This window comes from Tympanuchus pallidicinctus, unplaced genomic scaffold (genome assembly GCF_026119805.1).
Source record: "Tympanuchus pallidicinctus isolate F22 unplaced genomic scaffold, pur_lepc_1.0 scaffold21, whole genome shotgun sequence".
In the NCBI taxonomy this organism is placed as follows: domain Eukaryota; kingdom Metazoa; phylum Chordata; class Aves; order Galliformes; family Phasianidae; genus Tympanuchus; species Tympanuchus pallidicinctus.
The window spans coordinates 4,360,326-4,387,936 of record NW_026294733.1 but is presented as its reverse complement, the minus strand read 5'-3'; the positions used below and the strand labels follow the sequence as shown (position 1 = coordinate 4,387,936).

At 49.4% G+C, this 27,611-nt stretch overlaps 2 protein-coding genes across 2 annotated transcripts in view; one reads left to right on the top strand and one right to left on the bottom strand.

Moving 5' to 3' along the window:
- Positions 1–27,611, top strand: part of SH3PXD2B (SH3 and PX domains 2B) — a 516,634-nt gene that overhangs the window by 357,391 nt on the left and 131,632 nt on the right. The gene's annotated exons all lie outside the window — the stretch shown is intronic.
- Positions 16,520–27,045, bottom strand: STC2 (stanniocalcin 2). The gene is made up of 4 exons (XM_052685105.1): positions 26,729–27,045; positions 24,813–24,955; positions 23,021–23,232; positions 16,520–19,724 (listed from the first exon to the last, which is right to left on the bottom strand). Exons 1-4 carry the CDS (start codon positions 26,877–26,879, stop codon positions 19,331–19,333), a joined length of 900 nt encoding a protein of 299 aa, XP_052541065.1. The 5' UTR covers positions 26,880–27,045; the 3' UTR covers positions 16,520–19,330.

The window sequence follows — 27,611 nt, the reverse complement described above, 5'->3', positions numbered from 1 at the left end:
ATTTTCTGGACGGAGTTGATTTCTTAAACAAATTGGAGAGCATCGTTTTTGGCTCTTGGTTTTTCTCACGGTTCTGCACGCTTTCCTCACGGTTTCGAGGCAGTGGGGGGGGGAGGGGATTTGGCCGCGCTGCTTTTGGGAACGGGGATCCGATGGGAAGAGCGAATCCCGGGGGGTGACCCCCTGAGTGCCAATGTTGTGAGCCGGGCCCGCGGCGCCCGCTGCTGCCGTGCCGGGTTAGAGCCGTGCAGCCCCGGGGCAGCACCTGCTGCGGGCAGAGAGACGGGGAGCTCCGTAGGTGGAAGCAGGGGGGACGGCAGCGGAATCCCCATGCAGGCCGAGTCCTCAGCCCTCTGTGGGAGCTCAGCCCTCTGGGGCAGCAAGCTTGGGAAATATCCCAGGGCTGGCAATGCAGCCTGTTGGGGTGTCGTTGCGCTAAACGCTAGAGCCAGAGGCAGAAAACATCCCTTCCTCTCTTCCTTCGGTTTCTTTTTTCTTTATAGTCCCTGACCCATCGCGTTTTTAATATGCAGCCCCGATCAGAGCTCAAGAGGATATTTCCTCCTCCAGCGTTTCTCTGGGCAAAGAGGCACCAGCAGATTTTTTCCATAATGATGAAAACATCTGGCTGTCCCCGAGCTGTCAGGCTCTGAATTGCTGCTTCCCAGATGCCGCCTGCCCCAGCGCAGCCCCACTGTGCCCTGGGCACCCGTGTGGGCCCTGCACTCCGACCTCCCACTGCAGCCTGGGGACACCCGACACTGCACAGGGGGATCCAAACCTCTGCAGTTCTCTCCAGTGGCTTTTTGGGTTTGGAAATGCGGATGGAAATGCTGTTCTCCCTCCCCCATTCAAACCAGGGGAAAAAAAATTCTATCCCTGAGTGTTTTCTGAGCATTTTCCCTTTGTGGTGTCCAGAAGTTGTTTCCACGGCAGCTCCCATGCGTGGTGGTAAATCCTAAGAAGAGAAATAAGGAAGTAGTAAGTGCTTAAATATGTGGATTATGAGGATCATGCATGTGCTTGGAGTATCATAACAGACCGGAGGCCCAAATACTGGATTCTGCTGCACGTTGTAATTTCGGTTGTGGAACCAAACTGGCCCTGGAAAACGAACAAAGGTGCATCCAAGTGGAATGGCTGAAAAAATAAATACTTTCTTAGGCCACAAGAAAACACTCTGAGAGATGCATTCGTCTCCAAGCGGGCAGAGCAGCCTGAGCCCTATCTAGAGTGACTCTTAGAATTTCAGTATTTAAAATGGAAAGGGGGGATGTCCTATGTTTAAAAACATGGCTTTACTTAGTCCCAAAGAAGAATAAACAAAGCAAAGGCAAAAACCTAAATGCCTCTAGAGAAAAAAATGTGTTTAACCGCATTTCTAAACTATCCTTTTCCTTCTCCGTCCCCGCGTTTTAAAAAATGGACAAATAACAGTCACACTCAGAACCATTGTGTCTTATTCCAGCCTCTCTATCTTTGCTCTCATTGATGCCAAAGTCCATAAAATAACAATAATATTTACAAAATATGAACCTGATCCAGTAGTTCACATTCAGGCAGAGCTTTGCACTTAAGGTGATGGAAGCTGCTGCAGATGGCGGAGCGGAAAATCACCACATATCTCACATCCTGGGAACCTCAGATTTCGGCACGGATGGGAAAGCTGTGCTGAACCTTGGCTGTGCCAGTGCTGAGCTGTAGGGGTTGAGCAGAAGGAGGCATTGTGGGTGTCGCTCTGTGGAGGAGATCCAATGGAAGCAGTGAAGATTCGTTCACTGAACCCAATCTTTCCTTTTCTTGTCCCCACCACATTTATTCTCAAGGGCTTGTCAGCATTAGCTGGATTAAGGTTCCTGTAGGGTAAGGTGTCCTGCTGTACAGACTACTGTTCTACAGCCTGATGTGAGTAAACAATGTTGGCTCTATGTACTAATTCTGTGATAAATTCCAGAAGCTCTGGAGTAAATCTGCATTTTGAAGTCAGCCCTTTACTTGGCTGATTGCTGGGCTCACTCTGAACCAGATTTTATACAAATAATGCACGAGCAAAAATGAAGTAAAGCGGTTGTTGTGCAAGCTGCAAAGTCAGGTGCTCAGCACACAGGATGGGACCCCCTGCTGTGTACATCCACAGTCTGGAATGGGGCTTTATTTTAGCTTTGCTTTTTTTCTCTTTTTTTCCCCCCCTATGGCCTCCACCTCCTGAAGTGTGCAGGACGGGCAGCGCTGGTGCAGCAAGCTGCCATTCAGTATTTAGTTTTATGCTTCCTGTTGAGCATGTGGCCCCAGGCCTTGCTCCACAGTGAGCTGTTAGGCTGTGGAGACAGAGCTTTTCATTGCATCTTTCACAGCAGGACTGTGTGAGGGCTTTGGTTCCAGGTGCTGTGCCTTCCCATCCCATGTGTGGGAGGGAGTCATGCAGGAGCATTACCTCTATTGCTCAGAGAGTGTGATGTGCAGAGTTCGAAGTTAAAAGCACGCATTCATTTGGGGCAGTACAAGGTAGATGCAGTGGGACTTTGACTATTTGGGATGCTAAAAGATGCTAGGATCTTTAAAATACATAAAAGCACAGAAGAACTGCAATTTACCTCCACTGAGGTTTCCTGGTGCTCAGTCTCAAATGATAGAAATCACTCTGCATGTGGAAATAATGGAAATACAGGACGAGCCCTTTTGGGGCTCTGTCCAGAAGTGGCCACTGGGTTGTCACACTGCTGTCCCTCACTCTGCTGACAGATGCCACCTGGTGGGACCCACAGCCCTCCTGGGAGCTGCTGCGCTGAGAGGTCTGGGGGCATTGGGCACCTGTACTGTGGGTGCAGTTGGGGAGCAGGCACTGGGCTTCCTTGGCAGCGCACAGCAAGAGAATAACTGGGACACAAAATCAGAAGCCCAAAGCAGAGCAGAGTGTGACACAGCACAGCTGGGTTGTGTATTTGCCCAGTGCGTTGACACTGGAGTTGTTCTAAAGCTAGAAATATTGAGCTCCCTGCTTGCTTTCTTCTTGTTCGCTTTCTGTTCTGTAAAAATTGCATCTATCCAGCCACACTTCTTTGAGTGAACAGACTGTCTGGAGGAACGTTAGCATCCTGCCCACTGCAGGGAACACTATCTCTGTCTGCTTTGTCTCACTTCTATCTGGTTTTGGACACCCCATCCTCGGCGTGGCTTTCCTTCTATCAGTTGTGGCGTGCGTTTTTATGATGGGAAAGGCTATCCTTAGGAGCAGGAGCTGTTACCTCATCAGGAAGATGTTAGGTGGATCCGGCTTTTGATCACTTTGTTAGCTCAGACTTGATTTGACTGCTGTGGCAATTGCATGGCCAATACAGCGACGTGTCCTGTCAAACCCATCCTGCTCTCCTCACTGTCATCGAAACCCTGAGATAAGCAGCAGTGAGATGTCTGTCTGGGACCAACGATTTCTGGTCTAATCCATACTGGGCTACAGCACAAGTTTCTACTGAGGATCTCAGAGCAGCATGGTTTATACAGTGCGTGCTGGTGGGTAAATTTAGAGTTGACAACTCCCTTCCACAATTGCAGAACTCAAGGACAGTCCTATCAAGTGGCAACTGGCTGGGGGAGTATTTATAATCCATTTGCTGACTGGAATTAATACGAACCTGTCATCCCTTCTACCACTCAGGAAACCACATAACCAATGTGCCAATGGCAGTTGGTGATCTTTTTGGCGAGAGCTGAACATGCTGTTCCCGACTGCCAAATGGATTTCAGCTTCCACAGAAAGTTGTCACCAAGATGAAGTCCTGTCTGGATCCTCTTTCCTCAGAGTTCTGCCAACCTGGGGAAATGGGAGGTTTGACATGATGGCAGATTGCAGCCAGGCCAGGCTGAGGCATAGATGGAGGGCCGAGGAGATGACAGCTGTTTGCAGGATGAGCACAGAGCTTCTTTCCTCTCCTAATGCTGAGCACCATCTCGTGCTCGTGCCTGATTTCAGCAGGTAGTGCTGTCTGTGCTCTGTGTTTGCATGCCCACATGCTCAAATCTAGGATGCATCTAGACTTGACTGCAGCTATTTCTCACAGAGCGAGGACTGCTGCAGCTCATGCAGTGGCACTCAGCAGTGCCAGGATGGCTGCTTGCCGCCTGACTCAACTTTTCATAGAACCACAGGATCATTAAGGTTAGAAAAGACTTGTAAGATCATCAGGTCCGACACCAACTCACCCCACCATGCCCACCATCCCTCGGTGCCACATCTCCACAGCTCTTGAGCATCTCCAGGGACAGTGACTGCACCCCCTCCCTGGGCAGCTGTGCCAATGTCTGACCACTCCTTCTGAGAATTTTTTCCCTTTTTCTTCGTAATTTTTCCATCTCTGCAGAACTGCTGCAGGCAGTGTGACATGAAGCACCCGCAGACACCCTGGCCTATGCCTCTGGTTATGTGCCAAGGACTCTGCTCCAGCTTAGCAGCTGGATAAGCTAAATGTGCTAGTCTTCTTCCCTTAAACAAATGAAACTGATTTATGGTTGGACTTGATTATCTCAGCAGTCTCTTCCAAACTTAACAATTCTGTGATTCTATGAAACCAAAATAGCACAGCTAGCTAACCTCTCCAGGAGCTCCAAATCAATCCCTTCTTTACTGTCCTCCTCCATCTTCTTTACTTCCTTCTTTATCAGCTTGAAGCATCCCTCTCGGTCGGCCCTTCCCTACCAGTTTTACATGGAACAACATGGACCCAAGGTGCACCCACAGCACGGAGGTCTGTGAACAGCCAAATGCCCACATGCTCCTGTTCAACAGCTGATGCTGGGATGGAGCTATTGTTTTTTGGAGGAGAAAGGAGAGGTGTAACTCAAGCCTTCTTGACAAGTAACATCCCTTGGCCCAGCAGTTGTGTAACCCAGTATTGGCATTTGTGGTCCAGCTCCCTCAGCACAGACTCTGCTCTTCGCTTGGCCTCCACAGATGTGTGCAGTGGGTGATGGCAGAAGGGGCAGAGCCATTGCTGGGTATCAGGATACCACAGAATTCCAGCACCAAATATTTTGCAACCTTTTTTTCTTTTTTTTTTTTTCCTTCAGACTTTCTGGCAGGTGTTTCCTTTGGATTTCAGGTTGGCTTATAAAATGGGCATTTCTAAAAGAAAATAAATGAAGCAAAATTTAGGTGGAAATTATGGACTGCTTTCTGCACTGTTGGAAGAGAAACCATATGAGTGGATTGTTTTTTAATTTTTCCTCAGGCCTCCTGCTTTAGTAGATCTGATAAGTGGAAATAGAAGCTTGGCTCACTATTGCTGAGAGGAATTTTAAGCAAGTAACAATTTTCAGCAGGATTTTAATGATTGTTTTTGCACTTCACTCTGTTACAAAGGCTCATAGACTCCCTCTGTGTCTGCCACCATTCATACAATAACCTCTTTCCCTGGAAGTGCTGCTTAGCCATATTTTATCTCCAAGCAAGAAAAGTCGGTATATTTTTAACCCATCTATAACTTGTTCCAAGACCCTTTTTCCAAATTTGAGACCCTAGAGATGAGGCCATGAGGGAAAAGGCCGATTTGGTGAGAGTTTCCTGAGTGGTCTGAGGAGGATTTTGAATTCTATGGCTTCAGATGAAAGTTCCTGGAAATTTTAAATGGGACTTCAGACAGGTGTGATTGGGTGAGCTCAGGGCAAAGCAGGAGCGAGGTGACAGTGGTTAAAAACAGAATTTACCACCCAGCCTGAGGCTGCGTGGAAAGGGACTCATCTCGTCTGACATACTGCATGCACATAGAGCATGACCCACAACTTGCTTCACTCCACTTCTTTTCAGTATCTGAATTTAACTTCAAGCCCACGTACATTCCAGAAGAGAATTATATTCTGCATCCCTAAATCATATGAAGTGCTGGAAATTGGCACAAGTTTGTCCCCAAACAGAAAGCAGAGAAAAGGTTCCGGAAAATCTGTTGCCAGATGGTAATTTTGAGCAGAAGGAAAAGAAGATGTTAAATACTGCTCTGCTTTGAAGAGCGGTTTCATAAATGCAGCTTGGTGTGCAGTAACACCATCAGTTGTTCTTCCCTAAGAAGTGTCAAGAGGTGGATATCTATCATTTATCAATGTGTTCACTGACATGAATTTAGAAGATACACGTAATGCTCCAGGCTCTTACATTTTTCTGTATCATCTCCCCTCTGAGTGCACCAGGCTCACTGCCATGCTGTCCCACTCACTGCTGGCCATCCATGAATGCTGTAATCCACTTGCTTTCCTTCGGGCACTTATTTCTTCCAGTATTTTTCCTGGAATCAAAGCAAAGCAGCTAGGCCTAGCACTGCCCAGCTCCTCCCATCCCCTGCTTTGACAGGAGATGCTGCCTTCGCCCTTTGCCCGTCCGCTGGTATCTCACCTGTCCCTCACAAGTTTGCTAATGGCCAAGATAACCGCGCTCTGAGTATCCCGGGGTAGAATTCCTTGGGGACAGCTGAGTAGGAAACATCACTCTTATCTACCCGGTTCCCAGCTTATTCTGTCCCCACTTAGAATTAAGCTCCTGCTGCTGTCACTGGTATGCGATCACCGCCTGCGCTTTTGCTGAGAAGGGCAGAAATAGGCAGCGAGTGCTCGGGCATCGCTCAGGACCTCCGCTCGGCTGCGGAGCGTCCCTGTCCGCGCCGCACAGCGCTGCGCTGAGCCCGCAGCGGAGCCGTGCTGGGAATTGCGGGGCTCCGCTCGGGGAAACGCGGGGTGCGGCCGCCGCCAAGCGGGGTGCGGGGGTAATGCGGGATGCCTGCCCGTGCTGCAGAGCTCCGGGCTGTTCCTTAGTGGCAATCGGTATTCACGTGCCTTCACGGTGACCGGACCCCGGCACGGGCCGCTCTGCGGTTCTCTCACTGAATAACAAACAAATCCTGGGTCTTGGTGATTGCTGATTTTGATCTGTCGGGACCGTTGTTGTTATTTGTATGCCACCTGCTGCTGATCTGATGACACAAATAGTCTGAGTGTCGCTTTCTAGCAAACAGCCTCCTTAGCATTTAATTTCTTTTATTAAAAGGGCTCTGGAAAGAATCGCTTAAAACTTAAAGTTAATATCACATTTCAGTGTTTCAGAGCCCACCAGCCGTGTCTTTGTTGTTCTAGTTGAACACTCTTCCTTTTGCCGACCCGCCCCTTCTCTGCTGTTATCTGTGAAGCCTAGATACTGGCATCCGAAAGCCAGTGGAAAAGTGATGAGTCCCAATTAAGAGTGTCATCAAACAACTGAGAACCTGAGCGAACACCTCCACGCACTCAGGGCCCCCTTCTGTTCCGGCCACATCTGACACCACCTATGCAGAGGGATGCAGGAGCGTAAAGGGCCGTCTTGTGGTTGCTGCTGTGGTTTCAGTCGTGTCCTTCGCTGCCCCAAGAGCGAAGCTGGGAGGGAGCGTGCAAGATCTGGCTCTGGGGAACAACAAATCTGCAGCTGTAGGGACAGACCGCAGGAAAAACAGGGGTAGGTCTCCTCCGAGCTGCCTTCTGGGGCCGCGCTGCCACCTTCGTGCAGCCGATTGCCGCCGCTTTTCTTCCCCTCAAAGGTGACAGAGAAGGGCAGCAGGGAGGAATAAAATCGCGTACGCAGAGTCCTGCAAACCGCTGAGCCGAAACCCGGTGCTGACGCTGGGTTTCACGGGCGTACGGAGGGCCGTCAATCCGTCCGCAATCGCAGCCCGCAGCTCCTCGCCCCGCTCGCTCTGTCCCTGCTCTCCCCGCGCCGAGTTGCCGTGCCCGCTCCCGCTGCAAGGTGGTGCTGCGGATCAGCGCAACGCGGAGCTGCGCGGCCACTCGGCAGATGGAGGGGGGAGGGATCCTGCTGGGAGAGAGGGGCACACAGCCGCGGCTCTCCTTCTCTAGCCCAACACCTTGTGCTTTTGGGGAGGGCAGACGGACCGTTGCCGGTGGTTTAAGCTGATGAAACGAGCTCCTCCTCTTGGGGAGATGGAGGTGTGCGTCGCGCGGTGCCGGTTTTGCTCCAGGAGTGGTGCAACCACAGCGAAATCCTTTGGGCGTCTTAAACTGGTGTGCTGTGGTTGACCAGAGGATGTAGGTCGGAGCCCTAAGTGCAGCCCTCGCACGGCAGCTGTTGGTTTTGCCGTACCTGCACGCGTTCGCTTGCCCCGTTGTACAACGTTTATTCATATCTCGGTAGGAGACTTTGCTGTGTAAAATATCTTAAAAGTCATCAGGATAGACGTGGGAATTCAGGAATGACAGGAGGGAACTATTATGAAAATGAGACTCTCATAGATCAAATACATATGGAGAACAAAATAAGTGCATAAAAGCCCATTCTGAGTGTAAAAGTGATATATTCGAGGCTGTTTTTAAGTAGCAAGCTGAACTAGTTTTTTTGCTGAGTTTTCAAGACTTTGCTATGAGCAGAACACATTCTGAAATACTTCTTCATGGCTAGCAGAGGAAAAAGAATCTCACCTGCTACTCAAGACATTAACTACAACCTGAATGGTGAAGTAGTTCAATTGAACTAATTGAGTAAATCAGAATGAGTGATGCTGATTATTCTTTTCCATACTTGCAGTAAAAGTTATTTCCATTAAAAGCTCGTTGAGCTTTTTGGCAGGTTCTGCTTGCTGCTTCCACCTTCTCAGCACTGTGACTTTTCATCACATACAATTTGTGTGTTTTTTCTATAAAGCACAAAGAATTCCAAGAGATGATGGTATGGGTTTGATCCTAGTTCTAATGTCATCCAAAATGTGTGTAGGTGAAATAAAAAAAATAAAATTTACAAAGTTAGTGATAATTGACATGAGCATCCATCAGCTGTCTATATATACCCCAGCAGGTTGCTTTTGTGCTGACACTGGCTTTGCTAATGGCATTGGCCTTGACTGAGCATAAAGTCTTCTTTTCTATTCTCATCCTCTTGACATTTGTTCCTAAAGCACATGGCTCTGAGAGCTGCTGTGAGGGCTTTGGACCTTTATTCTCAATCCACTTCCAAACGCTGGCTGGAGTTTCCCCAGCATAGAAACATGAAGGGGACGCAGCCCTGCCTTGGGGCTTTGGGCAATGCTCACAGAATGAGCCTGCCATCCATTTGCAAACCTGGGTGTCCTGCTTGGCTGCCAGGAGCTGCTCCAGAAGGCCACTGGAGCGACCTGGTGTCCCAGCCCTATGTGGATGTATTGGGTAACCCAGCTCCTGACACCTCTATATTGGCCACAAATGCCTTCCATCTCTCCTTAGACACTGCTGTTGCTGTGTGAACTGGAGCAAGTCATTTCTCCCTGCTCCCTCCATCCAATAGCTGTGGCTATTTTGAGAGTCACCTCCTCGGTCCATGGACTCTCCTGTACCATGTACTTACCTGGATGTGAGGAGTCATAGCACTGTGCAGCGCAGACCCATTGCAGAAGCAGCAGGTCCAGCAGGTCCGACCTGATGCTCACGTGCATCACAAGCTCCAGCTGTGTGCAGAGCTCAGGACTCATGCTGGAAATGGAGTGGGTTGCTGTGAGAGGTGAGGATGCAGGAATAGCAGGGGATATGGTGGAAATGAATGTGAAGTTATCAGTGCTTTGGCTTTCCCCACCCTCCCTGGACCTTCACACCCCTCTGCTCTAGGGCAGGTTTGCAGGCATGGGTCAGGGTTCCTTCTGTGCTACACAGTGTGTGCAGGCGTAGCCTCATTAGCAACTCATTAGTAGTGCTCTCTCCAATCTTTCTGCATTTTTTATGCATCTTCACCCATCCTTATGTGGTGAGCATCAGGCAGAGTCTGCAGCAGAGTGCAGGTGATGTCTGAGTAATTTCTGTGCTCAGCATCCTTCAAGAGGAAACTGCGGTGCAGCTCGGGGTTCCCATTTGCCTTTGGCTTCTTTCCGTATCATCACTGTTCCTTCCCTTTTATTTATTTATTTATTTATGGCTTTTTTTTCCCCCCCACCCGCTTTGTGTTTCCCTCTGTTACTTCTTCAATATTCTCCTCTCCATTCTCCTTTCTCTTTCTCTCTTTCTCCCTCCCTTGCTGCTGGATATTATGAGCAGTGACAGCAGCCGCTGGGAGCTGGAATCCAAGCAGATAACAGCACAGCCATGAGAATCCGTCTGCTCAGCTACAATTAGCCCTGCTGATATCTTTCACCTGGACAGAGCTGCCTTATCATCGCTACTTCTTGGAAAATGAAGGGTCACAGATACTGATCGCAGATAGCACCACTCTGGCATTTCCCTCTGGTTTTCATGTTGCTGGAATCCCTTTTTGGCTCCCTTCTCCCTATGATTAGTTTTGCATCTCTCTTGTTCAGCTGTGCTGCTGTCAGATGGAAAGCAGGCACCGGCGCTTTCCGAAGGGTACATGGCTGAAACAGAAACCCGGGGTACATTTACCTGATGCGAGCAACAGCACACGTCCATGGATCCTGCGTGTTTCTGAAGTTCAAAGCCAGAAATAAAATAAAGCGTCAGTGCCCCGGGGCCTCTGTATGGTGAGTTGCTTTTTGGAAACTCTGGAGCTGGCTGTGCTGGTGGAGCGCTGGGCCGATCCCCTGCCCTGCTCCTGCTGCCTGCATGGCTCCTGACCAGCACTGAAAGTATTGGCAAACGCCTCCACCGCATTTTTTTCTACTGGGAATGAGTTTTAGCAATTGTTTTCTTGAGCTTGGAAGTTTGTGGCCTTCGTTTTGGTGGCAGGTCCATCCCCCTGACAAAAAACCAATTCCTTGCTTTGTTTTGCAAGGAATTTGTTTGTTCTGATATCTTTCTTTCTATTGGCCTTATATGTACAGCTCTGTAGCAGGAATCATAGAATTGTAGGCTCGTTTGAGTTGGAAGGGACCTTTAAAGGCCACATAATCCAACTCCCTGCAATGAACAGGGATACCCACAGCTCCATCAGAGCTCAGAGCCCCTCCAGCCTGACTGTGGGTGTCGGCAGGGATGGGGCACTGCCACCCCTGGACAACCTGTGCAGTGCCTCACTGCCATTATAGTAAAAAACTTCTTCCTTATATTCAATTGATATCTGTTCAGCCTGGAGAAGAAAAGGCTCTGGGGAGACCTGAGTACAGCCTGTCAGTATCTAAGGGGGATGTAAGAAAGAAGGGGACAGACTCTTTAGGAGGGTTTGTTGTGATAGAACAAAGGGGAAATGCTTTCAAACTGAAAGAGGGATTTTCCCCCAATCTGGTTGGGTGCCAAATCCTTCTTTGCTGTATCTATATGAACCCCAGTGGTGCTGCAGCCTCAGCTGGGACTGTTGTGCTGTGACTGCCAAGAGCAGCGTTCTGACGAGCTGCACGCTCTGTGAGGAGGTGCCACTGCTGCCACAGCTCCTGTGGGCTCAGCAGCACACAGCCAGCCCAAATGCACTGCGTGGCTGTCTGTGTGTTGGTCGGCCGGAGCACACTGTGTGGAGCCAACTTTGTGCTGCTGCACTGACTTTGGTTTGTTGTGAGACAGCGATCAAAGGATTTCTGCCAATATAAGATAACACAGAGGGACACCAGCACGAGTCGTGCCATGCAGTCCCATGGAGGTCGTTAACAACAGGCCTGCAGTGCTTCTGCTGGAGAAGCACAGAGGGATGGAGCAGCTGCTGCATTCCAGCAGTGCCTTGCATGCAGAGCTGTGCCTCTTCCCTTGCTGGGCACGCACGGTGCCTGCTGCAGATGAGCCATCCCATGGGACAATCCCTTCCTGCTGGTGTTCCTCCAAAGCAAACCTCCCCTTGGTTTATAACAGCTCAATGAGTTTTATGGCTCCTGAAGAATAAGTTCAGTCCTTGTCTTGTCCTCAGGAGAACTGCACGGATCTGAAAATACAACTGTCTTTCAAAGACAAGGGTGAGTGTTGCTCTGGAGCTTCTTTATCCTATGGGGCTTTGACTTTCCATTACAGCCTCTGTTCTTTCTGTCCTGCCTAAGCCTTGTGCTGGTAGAAAATGTGATCCTCCCATTACCTGCCCACCCACCCTTAGTCCAGACAGAAGAAAACATAGGTGAATCGCCAGAGGAATGTGAATCCAATAAATTGCAACATTTGTGTGTTTATCTGACCTTCAATGTTTACAAATTTGGCTGGCAGTCTCATGAAAGAGGATCTGACCAACTTATTGGTCAATTGGACCTTAATGCTCTTCTTGTTTCTGGTCAGTCTGGCAATACTGTAAGAACAGTTTGTTCTAAGCAGGCTCCTGAATGAGTTTGTGTGCTGAGATGGCATCATCACATATTCTCAGTGCTGTCTCCTGGTCTTTTTTTACTCCACCCTTCCAATTTTTTTTCTAAGTCATTGCTGAGAATAATGGCTGTATTCACTCAAACGAGTGGTGGCATCCTGCTGCTGTCCTCCGGGGGGGTGCAAAGAGCCCCAGGCCTTTTCTCAGGCTGCAGCAAAGCTGTGCTTTCCTGTGTGTGATCAGGTGAAGGGAAGGGAGAGAGCACCCTGCCTGTGTAAGATGGCCAGAACTGAAGCTGTATGCTGTATAAAGTCACAAAGCCTTGCAAACTTTGGTTCAGTTTTTAAAAAGCAACAAAAAACGGAAGCCTTATCTTTGTAATATTTAAAGTGTCTCGTGCAATTGTGGGAGTTGTTGGGTGACACTGTGGATGGATTGCCTGCTCTTTCACAAATTGTGCTTAGAGAGAGCTGCAAAACAAAAACAAAACCAAAACTAACAACAACAACAACAACAAAAGGAGATTCAGGCATTTCTGCATGTGGGATGTTTGAGAACAGATTATTTTCAGCTTCATCTATTTTCTGATTTTGTCAGGATCCTTCCTGATAAGGCTGTGCAGTCAGAAAGCTTCAGTGATTCCCAGCTCCATCTCCTAACACCCTGCTGCTATCAGTAGGATTTGTCACCAGAGGCTTTGGTGAAACCAAGATTGTGCTGTTAATTAGCATACAAGCCTCATTCCCTGCTCCAGCATTGCCAGCTGTGGCTTTCACTGGTTCATGTAATGCAACCAGCCACAAAATGCATCCCTCCTCCCGAGGAATCTGCACAGTCAGCAGGCGGCTGCCCTTCCTTGCTGCAGAACAGCTCAGCTTTTGGGCATCCCCACTGGGACACCCCGGCTGCTTTCCCTTGCTCTTCTTGCAGCCCATTGTGCATGTCATCTCCTTTGCAGCCTTGTTGCCCTCCTGGCAGCACAGCCTGCAGTGGGGCTCCCCATGACCACAGTTGTGGGCTGCAAATCCTGGCAAAGGTGCAAGAACAGATGTGATCCTGGCTGATCCTGCTGCAAATTGAGGCTTTTTTTTTCCTTCTTCTTACTGTATTATATGGTATTTAGTTTTAAATAATAAAAACATTTTAAAGAATGCTTCAAACACATGCATCGTGCCTTTCTGCAGATAGATTTCATAGTGACTCGGTTTCATGTCAGTTTCACAAAATGCTGAATGTGCATAATTCCCCTTCATTTTGTCTTAAAATAGGACATCTAAATCAGTCTCTCTGTGGGCCTTTCCCAGTCTCTCCTGGCTGTCAGCTTTCACTGAGCTTCCCCACACCTCCCACCACATTTTTCTCCAGGGTAGGAAGAGATTCTGCAATGTAAGTGGGATTATGCCTGGGTGACAAATGCAGAGCAGTATGATTGCAGGGTAGAGAAATGGAGATACAAAGTGAGGAAAATCTGAGAAATGGCAGTGGGGTTTATAGTGGGGATTATGTGCCACAGTGCCTCAGATAGCAGCGGGTGGATGCTGGTCCATGTTACAGCACAGCCTGCATTTAGCCCTGCCATCGGTGTGACACTGCTGCTCCTAATGGCAGTGGGAAGCTGGTGCTGGCTGTGCCACGGGGGCATTTTGTTCTTGTGCTGCATGAGCCCCAGGGCTCCATTTCAGTCCTACTGCAGCACCCACCGCTCTGCACTGCCACTGGAGGCACTGAGATCAGACCAGTGGCACTGCCCCAGGAGCTGCTATTCTGTAGGGGAGGAATACCCCCAAAAAACCCTTAAATTCCCATCTACATGGAGCATCTCCCAGCAGCCTCTCCAAAGATGATGACTTCTTATTTTAAAAGAATTTCTAAATAAACTCCAAGCCACATTTTATAAGACAGGGTGGTATTTGCAGAAAAGGTCAAGGCTATAACAGTCGGCATCCTCGGAGATAGGAATTCTCAGCCCCTGCAGCTTCCCATAATTTGTCATGGCTTTAAACCCTCAAGTCCCCGTTTTACATTCCCAATCAAGACAGCCATGAGGTTTTGATTTCCAAACGAAACGCTCCACTGGTTTTTCCCTAAAGAAACGTACAGAAAGAAAAGCGGTTAGGATTTTGCTGATGATACGGTTGCGCTCAGTCCCAAACCCTGAGCCAGGACCCATTCGTTAGTGCTGCAACCATAGGAGTGGGTTTGGGTTGGTTGCAGTGGGGGTGACCCTTGCAGGTCTGTGCCTCATCTCTGTGTGGCTCAGTGTGAAGTGCTGACAGCAGGTGTGAGGGAAGCCTTCCTCCAAGGGGCTGCGGGGAGAGCGTGGAAACTTGAATGGCACAGCAAAATTGGAGAGGGTTTTGTGGTTTTGGTGACATGTTGCAAAATAAATAGCTGTTAAAATGCACTGGTGAGAGAGCTGTATACACCTGATGGAATGCATGGGGTATGCAGAGTCCCCAGCAGCTCTCAGCATGGGCTGGAGATGTAAATGGTCATGTATATGTTTGTAAATGTTTTGGCATGCGGGAGCAAGGCAGAATCTGGAATTAATTTTGTTCTTTAGGGAGGTGAGACAGGGAGCCCATAGAAGAAGAAATCCAAATGGACCAAATGCTTGAGTTTCGGTGGGGTTTGTTTGGTCGGGTGGGACTTTTGTATGGACATGCTTGTGTAATTGGAATGGCCTTAATTTGGGTTATCTTACTCCACTTGTGAAGTGACTCAGTCTGAATTGAGCTAACATCACTCCAGTCGTGGAGCAGATTTGTGTGCTGGTATTAAATGGATTTGAAGTAATACGCTTCTCAGGGATGTGCAATGCAGCATTCCTGCTGTGCAGTCCATGTTAGCATGTCTGTGCTCAGTGCTCATATCAGCACTCTGTCACTGTGCCATTCTGTGAGATGTGATACCCGAGGGGAAGGTAAGGGCCATTTCTCCATCACTACTGCACAACCGCTCCCTGCAGCAGAGTGCAGCCTCACCACTTCACACGTGAGGAGGTAAAAAATTACTTTTCTGGCTGAAATTGCAGGGAGGGCACAGTGAGTTTACCTCGGCTGCAACGCCATGAGGGTATGGACGAGCTCCTGCAGGAGGTGCAGTGGCATTCATAATGTGACGAGTAGTCCAGCAGCAGCTCCAGCTGCTTTGTGGTCTGTCCCATCCCAGTGAGCTCTGTCACACCCTCCCTTGAATGATGTGCTCTCACTGATCTATTTGATGGCCGTTGCAGACAGCTTTTGCACCCAAAGGCAAAGAAATGCTCCAGGTCCTCAGCTGCTGCAGATCCCATTCAGGCATGCGAAGCCCATCTCATCCAAAGGCTGCAGCGTGATCAGTTATTTTTAAACCCCACAGAAGGAGTGTTAAAAATGTGCTTTTTCATGCAAGCAGCCTTAAAAAAATATATCCCTGTGTTATGTTCTTGAGGTGCTTTCTCATAATCTCCCTATCCTCTTGCTGCCTACACTGCAATGCTGTATGAAAATGACTTTGAAAACAACACAAACTGCTGTTTCTGCAGGGTTTTGCTTTTCTCCTTTGCTGAATTCTGCTAATCATTTAAGATTTTGATACTGTTAATTCCTGGGATGGTAACACAATGAGCTGAAAATTACAGATATTGTTACACAGATCATAGAATGGCGTGGGTTGGAAGAGATCATCCAATTCCATCATCTGTATCCCATTGCCTGTATGGGGACACTGCCTGATCCTCACCCATTTCTGATGGTTAGTAGCTGATGCCAAATGCATACTCTGTCTTTATGGTAACATCGTGCTTGTTAATGGATCTGGCTGAAATTCAGTGCTCATGGCTCTGTCCCCTGCTTGGTGCTACTGCCACCTCGGGTCCCCTTCCCCAACCAAGCAGAGTTTGGATGCTGAGCTGCACGCAGAGCTGGGTTGGGCGACCTCCCTGGGGCATTTTGGGCAGTGGGCAAAAGGAACTCCATAGGCACCTCTATCCACATTCCCATCTCTGCTCCCAGCCCAAGCTCTCAGCTCCTGGCTCGCCGGCAAGCAAGGTCTGCATCTCAGGGGAACCACATGCCAACGATGAGGTCCCTGCCCCTGGCACACAGTGGGGACGGCAGCTGTAGGGAGGGCTCAGCTGCCCCTGCCTGGGAACAGCCACCTCTGCCCCAGCTTCCAAGGGCCGTTCTTCCCCTTATTGCAGTGGTTGAAATCCCAGCTTAAACAAAAACCAGCCCCAGACTTATTCAAAACATTTATTAGTGTTTAAGGAAAATAATAGTGTGAAAGGTACAGAGCTTTGTGTCTAAAGCCATATGCTTTTTTTTTTTTTTTTTTTTCTCTTTTTTTTTTACAAGCTTATTTGGCTGCGAATTCTACATGAGATAAAACTAGTATGTTTTTTCTCCCAGAGATTTGGATTTAAGGACAGTTTGTCTTTTTTTTTTTTTTTTTTTTTCCTTTTAGTTCAGCACTTTAAGTTAGGACAGCATTTTCCAGGGTTTATTGGTATCTTTTTCCAGCAGGCATTTTGCTTCTCCCAGTATTCTCATTCCAGAACAAGGCTCATTCCAGATGCAAAGCGTAAAGGAAACATTCATACCTTGGCTTTGAAGCTAAACCTCCTCCATGAACTGCGAGTTCATAAGGAATGTTAATTAAAGCATCATACAGTATCTAAATGGATTTTTTTTTCTTTTTTTCCACTTTATAAAGAATTAAGGCTATGTAGATGTCACAATAAAATACTCTCAGGTAAAATGCACCCTATTTGTTAGACATGAACGAAGGTTTAACAATAAATAAATGATTTATGCTGTCAATAACATTATGGAACTGTATAAAACTATATTTAAGTAGCTTTAAACATAAAAAAAAAAACCATACTAGTGGCATGAATATATACAACACAGGTCATGACGTACGTTTAAATTATCATAGCCAGCAGTGTTCTTTTTTTTAAATGGAGACACTATAATAAATAGAAATGTTAAATATTTACAATAATAGCATATGTGGAATCAGTAGATGAACACATAAAATCTTCACACACAGAGGAAAAAAAAAAAGTTATGCCTTATACAAAAATCCCTCCCACCCACTGCTTGCCCACCCGCCCCAAAGAGATTTCCATTGACAAAGGGGAATATACAATTTTCCCCACTCAGAACAACAAATGAATACAAATAAAACTGTATGCATGCTGAGGTGATATGTTGATGGAGACATTCAAGGATGTATAGATCTGTATGTTTGGCTCCCATAGATGAATCGGACCTCCAACGAAAGAGATGTCCTGTGTTACTCTGATGTGTGAACATGATGTCGGTAGTGATTTGTTGGTTGTTTTGTGGCTTTTCTTTTTTTTTTTTCTTCTTTTTTTTTTGTGCTAAAATGCCTGAATTGTCTTTTTGGTTCGAGCTTGTTCTACCTGGTGGCCAAATGCCACCAACGGGGAGAGGACACTCACTGGAAGGAGCTCTGCTCCTTGGGTCAGGGCAGCCTTTGTCACTGCTTTGGGTCCGAACCCACATCTTCCCAATTAAGTTGAAGAAAACTTTGTCACTGAACACGGCTAGAACCATTGGGATCAAGGTCATTTTGAACAAGGCCTGGTGATCACAGAGACATCTCTTCAACTTAGCGGTTCTCTCTTGCTTCCTACATGGCTTCTATTAAAAGTACTGCCTATAAATTCTGCAGGTGGATACATGCATTAAACCCTGAATATAGCTATTAGGAGCTGTGCTCACTTAGCAGTAGCTAAAATCTGAGTTGGAAATCGTAGCCAAATTCCAACACCCTCTACTGTTTATACAGCTTCTTCCCACCATGCGACAAACGTACATTGGTTCGCTGGGTACGTTCTGTCCCTACTCAACTGCCTTCCTGCCCCCACAGCTCTCCTCCCAAACTTTCTAAATAACTAGGCTCAAATCCTTGGTGCGATTCCCACTTTCTAAGAAAATTCACTCTGCCTCCAGAGGAAGCTGAAGTATTCACTCTTGTGTCCCCATGGGTGCTGTCCCCTCCCTTTCCAGTATGATATCTAGGGATAAAGGATTGCAGGTCTGCAACCTGAGAACTATAATTGCATAGGGAGTAGGAGAGATGCTCCAAACATCTCACTCACACTTACAACTGCTTAAAGACAACAAATTCTTGGCACTCTTGATCTCCAATAAATCACAACAATTAATGAAGTCAGTCCTCTCTCCCTGTCTTTGGCATTTTGATAAACCACGGCTGACAGGTGGGTTACAGTGGGCTCCATGTCCCAACAAACCACACCATGTTAGCTAAGGAGAAAGGTTCCAAGGGCTTCTGACACAGCCCTGCAAAGAACACTGTACATGGGGTCCTCCAATGTCTGAGCCTGCGCCCATCCTCTCACACTTGGGTTGCGCATAGGACGGAGGAGCTGTATCTGAGTGGGGGGATTTAGAGGCTTGTGAAGGAGTTCTTGGGGGCCCTAGGTGGAGTAGGTGAGTGACAACCAGACCGCTCCGTCTGGAAGCTGACTGCCTTCGGTAAGTGACTGGATAAGCAAGTGTCAAGTTATGCAGTGGTTAAAAAACAAATAGGGGGTACTTAAAGTTGGCAGCGCTGCCCGATGGGGACAATGGCTCAGGAGTCACTCAGCAGACAGTACAGAGCTCCAGACCGCACAGTCCCTGCGCCAGAGGCAGGATGGCTATTTCACTGCTGAGTGTCACAGGCAACCTTGAGCTCCTGCCTGCTCAGCCACACGAAGAAACCAAACCCCTCTGGAATTCAGCCATCTGCTACAAGGCTGCGCCTGGAGCCCTTGGAGGTGCTAAGCCATGAGCGGCTGCGTGCCATCTGCCTGAGCCCTCCCGTAACCTTCTCCCCAAGAGGGGACGAAGAAAACAAACAAACAAACGCGCAATGATCCCTACCTTCCAAAAAAAGGGGAAAAAAGAATTTAGTTGGAGACGTTTTGCCACGTTTGGCGGCTGCTCAAGTGTTGAGTTTGCTGGATCAATAACCCACTGCCACTGCTCTCCCTTTGCTACTATATACACGGTTGCTGAGGTCCATATATTTTGCAATGCCCTGTGCTTGACCTCTGAATGGGAAATGCTTTGGAATGTCCATAGACGGGAAGATGGACTCAACGGAGGAAGGTTCCAGCAGAGGAGGAGGATATGGGTAATGGGGGTTTGGTGCCTTTTCTCACCTCCGGATGTCCGAGAAGTCGGACAGTTCGTCCGTCCGGTCCATGATCCCATGCGCTCCTTTGGGACCATGGGCCCCAGCCTTCACCCGGGCATGGGCGTTCAGGTGGCCCTTGGTACCTCTCTCTCCCTTGGCTGCTCGTGAGCTCTCCCTGTGCTCAGGCTCGGCAGGGACCAGCACATCCCCACGGCCAGCAGTGGCTTTGCTGGCTTCGCCTGTCTTCTTTTCGGGGCCCAGAATGGCATCGCCGTGCATGGAGGAGGTGCAGAAGCTCAGGATAGAGCAGAGACTTCCCCAGTTCTGTTCGCATTGGGCCTGGACGCTTCTTGTTATTGCTTTTTTCACCTCCTCGCCACAGGTGAGCAGGATGTTCACTAGGTCAACATATGGCCTGGAGGTAAAGGAAACAATGAGAGTCAGAAGGGTTTATCTATCAGTAAACTGGGGAAATGGCCTCCGTGCCTTCCCCTCCCCTCGCCCTCAATACTGATCAGTTCATCTCCTGCCACCTGCTTACTTGGCAGCCAGGGGGGCATAAATCTCCTCCCTTGTGGGCTAGTTCTGCACCATATGTTTATTGTGCAGTGAACTGTGTTCTAACTGCCCATCTCACAGCAAGAAATACACTCAATAGCATTCTGTGGAGCCAAGCCTCACTCTAGTGCTGAGTCTGCCTTAGTTGTCCCTGCAGTGGAGGTGCTCTGGAGATGCTCTTACTTCCACCAGAGAAAGATGAGAAGTCTACAGCCTTTCAAGGTCAGGCTGGATGGGGCTCTGAACACTGGTGGAGCTATAGATGTCCCTGTTCATTGCAGGGGAATTGGACTAAATGGCCTTTAAAGATTCTACACACTTGGCAAAAGCACTGTCAAATAGAAGAACTGCTATTTCCCACCATCTCTGGTTATCTATTTCTATGCTCCTTTGTCTCTAACAGCCAGGAGACACAACAAAGAAAGCCAGCCCTGATACACCAGCTTGCTGTGTGCCGGTGAATAGCCAACGCAGAGCACACCCTGACCATCAGTCTGCAACAGGCAGGCATTCCCTCCTTTGAGGGACATTCAAGCAGAGGTTCTCTGTCTTTTCTCACCATCTTCAGACCCCTGACGCAGAGGTGCCAACTTGTGCCAGCAGCAGGATCCAATCTGCACTCACGATCCCTTTATCAGTAAGGCACGTGGAAACCCACTCTGGTGGCACCGAATGTTTTCTTCATTTCCTTACAGAGTTAAGCACAGCTTTCAGTGTGTCCCTTGTCCCAGCCAAACAAGGACTCCAAACAAGCCAAGGCCAAATCCCGTTCTGCTCCCACCCATGGCCACGCACAACGCGCCCTCTGAGCACAGGCGCTCGCTTCCTCCGCCAGGGGTCACAGAGTGCAGCAATTTTAAAATAGTTGCGGTCGCAGGTTTTGTGGGTCAATATTGATGTTGTCTATTGACACAACCGCTCAGCTGTTTGCAGGCAACGCAAGCCGGCCCTAAGGACGTGCCTCAGCCTTGTTGGAAGGAACCATCCCAACAGCAGATCAAGAGTTGCCTGCGCTCAGCAGGACAGGCGGCTGTGGTGGCATGCATGGGATGCTGGTAGGGCACCTTCCACCAGCCCTGTGACTGTGAGAAGCCCTGTATGACCACCTCTTCCCAGGAAATGAGTCAGGGGAGATGAGAAAAACCAACAGATTATGATCAGCGTCAGACACTACCCTGATTTTACTCTGCCCAACTGCTTAAGCTCATCGTGAATGACTAATCTTGGAAAGCTCTCCATTCCCCTATCTCAAAATATTTCCCATGTTTGGATTGTTTCTGTCATGAAAAAAAAAAAAAGCTATTTGGAATGTAACAGCAAAAAGTCTGCCAGGGCCTGTCACCACTTCCACCATAGCAAATGGGTCTGACCCACATCCCCACAGCAGCTGACTCTTCAGGAAGAGACTCCGCTGCCTGAATGTGCATCATGAGAGCCAGAATTAAACAGAACAAGTCTGGCTTCTGAACTCTTTGGTTTTGTGTTAAACATAAAATAGAAGATGGAAAACAATTGAGCATATGAAGGGAAAAAAAAAAGAAAAAAATATTAAAATTGGGCATAACCCTTTACACAAGATCTTTGGAAGAAAAAGGCTGCTGGTATGACTAAAAAGTGGCTCGGCTGCCAAATATTTCAGGTATTCAAAGCCTGCCAGAGCCCTGCGGATTAATACTAGCCCATTTCTCCTTTACTGTTTTACTTTCTGCATTTCAGCTGGCCTGACCATAGTACCTGAACTGAGCACAAGGCTGCAAGTCAGCAGACGTGATTTTATTTCCAGCCCCGCCACACTTGCCTATTGATCTTGAACAAATTACTTAGGTCAAGAATTTCAGCAATGGCCTCTAAATTTAGGGGTGGGGAAGGAGGCTGGCTGCCTTCTATTTGGGGAGCCCCACGTAAAAAAGCTGAGCTCAGACACTGTGAGATGCTGAAAATGAAGTTTAAGAGGCTCTAAATGAGATGATGCAAATTATAGGTGCTCAATTGAACGAGCTGTGTCTTCTCAAACTGAGAACCCCCGGTTCAACTCCCTAGGAATAAGCAGCTGCCTTTGGCCATTCCTGCTTTAGCCTGCTTGTAAAATAAGAGTACCTCAGCTCCTCTTTCTACAGCATTTGGCCCTCGTGTTTCTCATCTGTAAGTGATGGGTACCCATCATCCAGCTTACAGCCACCCAGTGCAGGCTCAGGATGCCCACAGTGCAGTGCTGGTGCGCAGGGTGCAGCAGAACCCCCTGATCCCCAGTCATGCTGCTACTCCAGCCTCAGGAATTCCACAGAAAGGACCTTGCTTTCAAGCTGTCACGTTCAGTCTGCACAAACCACAGCAAACAGTTCTGCATTTGAGTAACCTAGCATCAAAGGGCCCCTCTTCCTCTTTGCAGTTGCACCTATGGAGACCACCAATGAAAATGGAAGTCTGGTAGTCAAAAAGCTTGATTCTGTGAAAAATTAATGTCACAATCACTGGGATATGGGGTTTCTGTGCTGGGGATAGAAAAGCATATGGTTGCAGGAGGCAGATGTGCTGAGGTCAGCCACTGCCATACTGCAGCTCTGCCTCCCTGTTTGGGAGTAAGCTGTTTGCCTGCAAGGAAAATGGGCTCTGCATTTTGCATTTGTGCACAAAGAGTTGGTAAAAAAAAAAAGCTTGTGCCTGGCTTGTTACTGCCATGGAGCAGCTTCGATCACTTTGAGCCAGGGTTTGTGCTGCCAGTGCTTGCAGGTAGCCACGTTCCCCATGAGAGCCACTCAAAATCTGACTTGAGCCTTCACTTTGCAGACCTCTGTGTTTTATTAAAAGGTATCTGGGATTAATAAGGGATAAGATGCATGGGAGATTACGTGGGGGATTGAAGCTCCTTCCAGAACGATTAATTGGGAGACATTTGGAAGTATGTATTTACAGAAGAAATTATCCTGCTGACAACTCTGCTCAGATCTGCTTCCCCCTTCTGCGCTACCTGTCAAGCAAGCAAGCAAGTCTTCCCTGGCCTGTGCAAAGAAAGCATTCCCTTGGTGCTGTACATGGGAAAACAAGGACAGAAGAAGGCAAAACAGCTTTTGGGCAGATGCACAGCCCCTTGGCACCACCGTGCTCCTGGAAGGAGCTCCCACGCCTCTGACTGCGCTGCGCAGCGGCACTTACTCATGCTGCAGCAGGTCTTTGAAGTGAATCATCTCCACAATGACCTGGACGTTCTCCTTGGCAGCGGAGCAGAGGTCATGCTTCAGGTAGCACTCCCGCTGTAACTGGAACACCATCTCTTTAATGGCTGGGCACTTACGGCTGATGCAGCTGAATTTATGCCTCAAGGCATGAGCCTTACACTTCAGAGCATCTTTAATGAAGGATTTTCCCTGAGAAGAAAAGAAATTGAGGAGGTTGGTGTTTCTGCCCATTAAGCGCGGCAGCTGATTTATGCCCAGCTAGCTGCTCTGCAGGACAATGTCAGGGGTTATTACACTGCTGGGGATATCACTCAGTGGCTGCATTTCCCCTTTTCTCTTTGTTTCCTTGCCCTTAGAGATCACATTGAGTAACCCTGCCTTGCTCTTCCAGAGGAGCTGAACCCATTGGGCTTCCACACAGGCGTTATGAGGTTGCTCACAATTCACTTATTCAACTGCTTAGGGGGAATCAAAACCATCCCTGCCTTTCCTCTGTGCTGCTGACACCACACCACGTGTGTCACAGCCTGGCAGCTCCGCTCACTCCCTCCACTCTGCTGAGCAATGAATGTGTGGAAGCCTCCCACATCTCTAAATTGCATCGGAATCTTTTACACAAATGCTTCTGGAAGACGAGATTCTCACTGCTCTTTATCCAAAGGGTGCGCCAGCACGGTTCCACTCATACAAACTTAAGATTCACCCAAATCTGTGAGCAGGTTTCATTTCCAAGTTGTTTCAACCCAGAAATGTATTTTGCTGATTGAAGAACTACTCCGGTTATCAATCCCTTCTGCTCCCCCTGCCCCAATTGCCCTTCCCTTCAGTGAAACATGCACAGCACAGTGGGAAAATGAGGATTAGAGAAAATTGGTATGCAAACCCAACCTGATATTTCTTGCATTTCAGAAAGCAGGGAATGGCTAGTGCTAGCCCTGCTGTTCAGTGCACTGTGAACTCGGAGGCTTTTAGATACCCACATGCTTTAGGAGAAACAAGCCCCTGCAAGCAGTTAGCCAGACCCTCTGCACACCCGTGGCAATGTCAGTCTAAGCTCCCCTATGCCAGGCTTTCAGCAGTGCTGTGGAGCTGCTGCTCTCTGTAGGCTGTGTGTTCAGGCCAGATGCCGCTGGCCCGCCGTCATGCTCTCTCCCCTCCACACTGAAATGGGAGAGGAGGTTTACAAGACATAATAACAGGATGTCTCAATGATGCATAAACGGTCTGGGGAGAAAATGAAGGAGACAAACTTAATACCGCATACCATCCGCGTAATGTATTTTAATGTCAGTGCTTGAACTGAAGGCTGATTTGAATGCGGCAGCTTTAAGAGGCTGCCTGTACTGGTTGTGTGCAAGTCTGGAGAACCATGCTTTAATAACTACACGTTGGGAAATGCTTTCTGATACATCTAAATGAGCTTGGGAGCCCAAGCTGCACTGCAGAACCATCTTTAAACAAAGATGACGTAGCAGCTTAAGCCGCTTAATGCTTCTGAAAACCATGCTCATCTATGTCGCTGTTCTGATTTAGTTATCCTGGGAACAGCAGGAAAACATCCTCCCACGGAGCTGAGCAAGGGACAGCCTGGCTGCTGGGACACTGCTCTTGGGTTTTGATTCTGGACCCTTCAATAGAAAAAAATCCTACTGAGGCTGGTCATGTGCAAAAGCAGGTTGCTCCTTAACTTGCTCCTAAGATGTGCTGCAGAGCAAAAACACGTGCAAAGTGTATGTGAGAACCAAGCATAGGATATCTTGCTGCCTTACCTGGGCATCGAATTTTCCAGCGTTGTGCAGGAAAGTCATGCAGATCTCGTGTAAGCCTCGGATCTCACAAGAATTGTTCTCAAAGCACTCAAACACTCCACATCCCACATCACCGGCATTAACCAGGCAGTGCTGGATCTCAGCTAAAATGAGCATTGATTACAGTTAGCTTGAAGAACTGTTCTGAGGAGCTGCTGGTAGGTAGAGGGGAAGGAGAGAGAGATTTTGCTAACATCATCAGTTTGGAAGAAAAAGCACATATGACAACAGTTATCATACCCACAGCATGCCCACTTTCTGCAGAAATTAGGCCAAAACTCGGGTGCATTATGTTATGAAAGTGATATCTAAGAAACAAGTGCCAAATCCACTACACTTATGCCAGGCTACTTCACATGAGAACTAAGGCTCTGCATTCCTCAGGAGCAGAGGACAGGCGGGATTCTTGCTGTCTGACTGTACAGAGCCCCCATCAAATCTCAGCACCAAAATGAGAGGACACTGAGAAGCTGCTCCCAGCCCAATGGGCTGCTGCTGGCACTGGGAGGTGGTTCCTGTGCTACGGCACAGCGTTCTCACCAGCTGCTGGGTGTCCCCTGGGCTGATGTCTGTGAAGTTAATGGCAAAACTCCCACTGATAAACAAAGTCCTTTGTACTGAGTGTTGCATAAAGCTGAGACTATGTCCTCACCTAGGCAAAAATCAATTGAAAAGACATTTTTATATGTGCATTTATAACATGTAAAGTAGATCTACTGGACCTAGCAGTTACATACTTGTTTATTCTGCCTTGTCAGATGTTATGTAATAGCATTAAAAGAATGCTGGCTAACAGGGAAAAAAAAAACCCTAAAATTCTAATTTAGCTTTAAAAAAAAAAAAAGAAAAAGAAAAAAAAGATGTTGGTAGCACTGCCAGAGGGAAGGGGGTTGCTGCAAAAGCTCGGGGATGAAGTTAAACAGGGGTAGCTTTTAGAGTGGGACCGAGGATGCTAAGAATGTCTGCGCTCCGTGCCCTAGTGGTACCTTTAATTAAAGCTCGCTCCTGGGAGCCTGCCTAATCCCCTCCGAACCGCAGCGTGTTCCAGGCATCCCCTGTGCCGTGCGGTCCCTCTGCCGAGCGCTCGCTGCAACTTCCCGGCTCGGTGCAGCCTCCCGCACGCAGCGCAGATGCGAGTGCGGAGCCCGACGGGGTTCACTCGAACCCCCGGCTCGGAACCGGCTCGCACTCCTCCTTCCCACCTGCCCCGGAGTGCTGCTGGTGGGCACGGGGGGTGGCCAGGGCTCGGCTCCGGGCTTCACCTCGGCGTCGTCCGCCGCGGAGGGCCGCCCCGACAGCGCGCACCGGGGAAAAAAATGGAGCTCTTTGTGGAGCTGCGGAGCACGGAGCCGGGCTTTTCTGGGGCCGGGAGCTCAGCTGTAGTGCTTGTGTTGGCATCCGGATGCAAACCCTCGGCGGATCACATGTCCTGGCTCCAGCGTGCTGAGAACTGCACAGTGCCGTGATTCACATGTGGCAGTCCCTAATGGGCATTCGTGCATTCCTGCTCGTGTGTGTTTAAACACGTCTTGCAGCACGGAGAGTGTTAAAAAAAAAAAAAAAAAGGGGGGGGGGGGGGAAGAAGAGGAGGGGGAAGGCAGGGGGGGAAGGGAAACGCTAGATCCCGCGCTCTGTGTGCACGGCTGGGAAGCGATCCAGCAGAGCGCACGCTCTTTCGAGGCAGATAATGCCCGGGGGAAGGAGAGACCCCCACACACCCCCTCCTCCATCACTGCGCGGCTCTGGCGGGGGGAGGCACAGCCAGGATCCTTCCCTCCGTCCCCGGGCCGGGAAACTTTCCGCTCGCCCCGGGCCACGCGTGCCGGGCAGCTCCAAGCTGTCAGAACCCTGATCCCCCGCCGCCCCCAAAGCCGTACCTGTGTTCTGCAGGGACAGCCGCCCCTTCTGCTGCGGGGTGCGCTCGGGCTGTCCCTCGGGCGGCCGCGTGGCCTCAGTGCCCGCCGCCGCCCGGGCGAGGAGCAGCAGCAGGGCCAGGGCCGGCAGCTCGCCGCGGAGCCCCGCGCACATGGTCGCGCTTCGCCCTCCTCCTCCTCGCCGTCTCCTCGTCCTCCTCCTCCCCCGCGGGCTGCTGCTGCTGCCGCCGCACCCGGGCCCAGCGCGCTGCTCGCCGCGGCCCCGCGTACCGCATGTGCCCGGCGCTGCTCGGCGCGGAGTGTCGGCGGCGGCGCCGGAGGGTGCCTCAAATATCCCCGCCGAGCCCCGGTGGCACTCGCATGAGGGAGCCGAGCAGGTGTCGCTCCGCGTCGCGGCCAATGGCAGCCGCCGCCCGTTCCGACCGCCCGCCGGGGGCCGGCCCTGCCCTGGCGGCAGGTTGCAGCCTCCCGCCTCCCCCGGCCCCCCCCGCGCCGCTCCGAGCCGCGCCGAGCCGGGCTGGGCTGCGGGGGGTGACGGAGCTGGGCGCTGGGACTGGGGGGGAGGGCCGCTTCCGCTGTCCTGCGGCACTCAGCTCTCGTTGCACGACTTGGTTAAAAAAAAAATAAATCTCTTTCGCCCCCCCCCCCCCCCCAACCCCCCCTTCCACCCCCTGCGCCTTGTCCAAAGCAGCTGTTGCACAGAGTTTCTTGGAAATCTTCCCCTCCCTTTTTCCTTTTCCTTCCTTCCTCCCTTCTCTCCCCCCCCCCCCCTTTTTTTTTAAAATTAATTTTTATTTTCCAAAGATTTGGGATTGTGTGAGCTCTGCAGGGGACAAATGGGACAAAGCCATCACTTGGGGGGGACGTGGTGGGACGTGGCACTCGA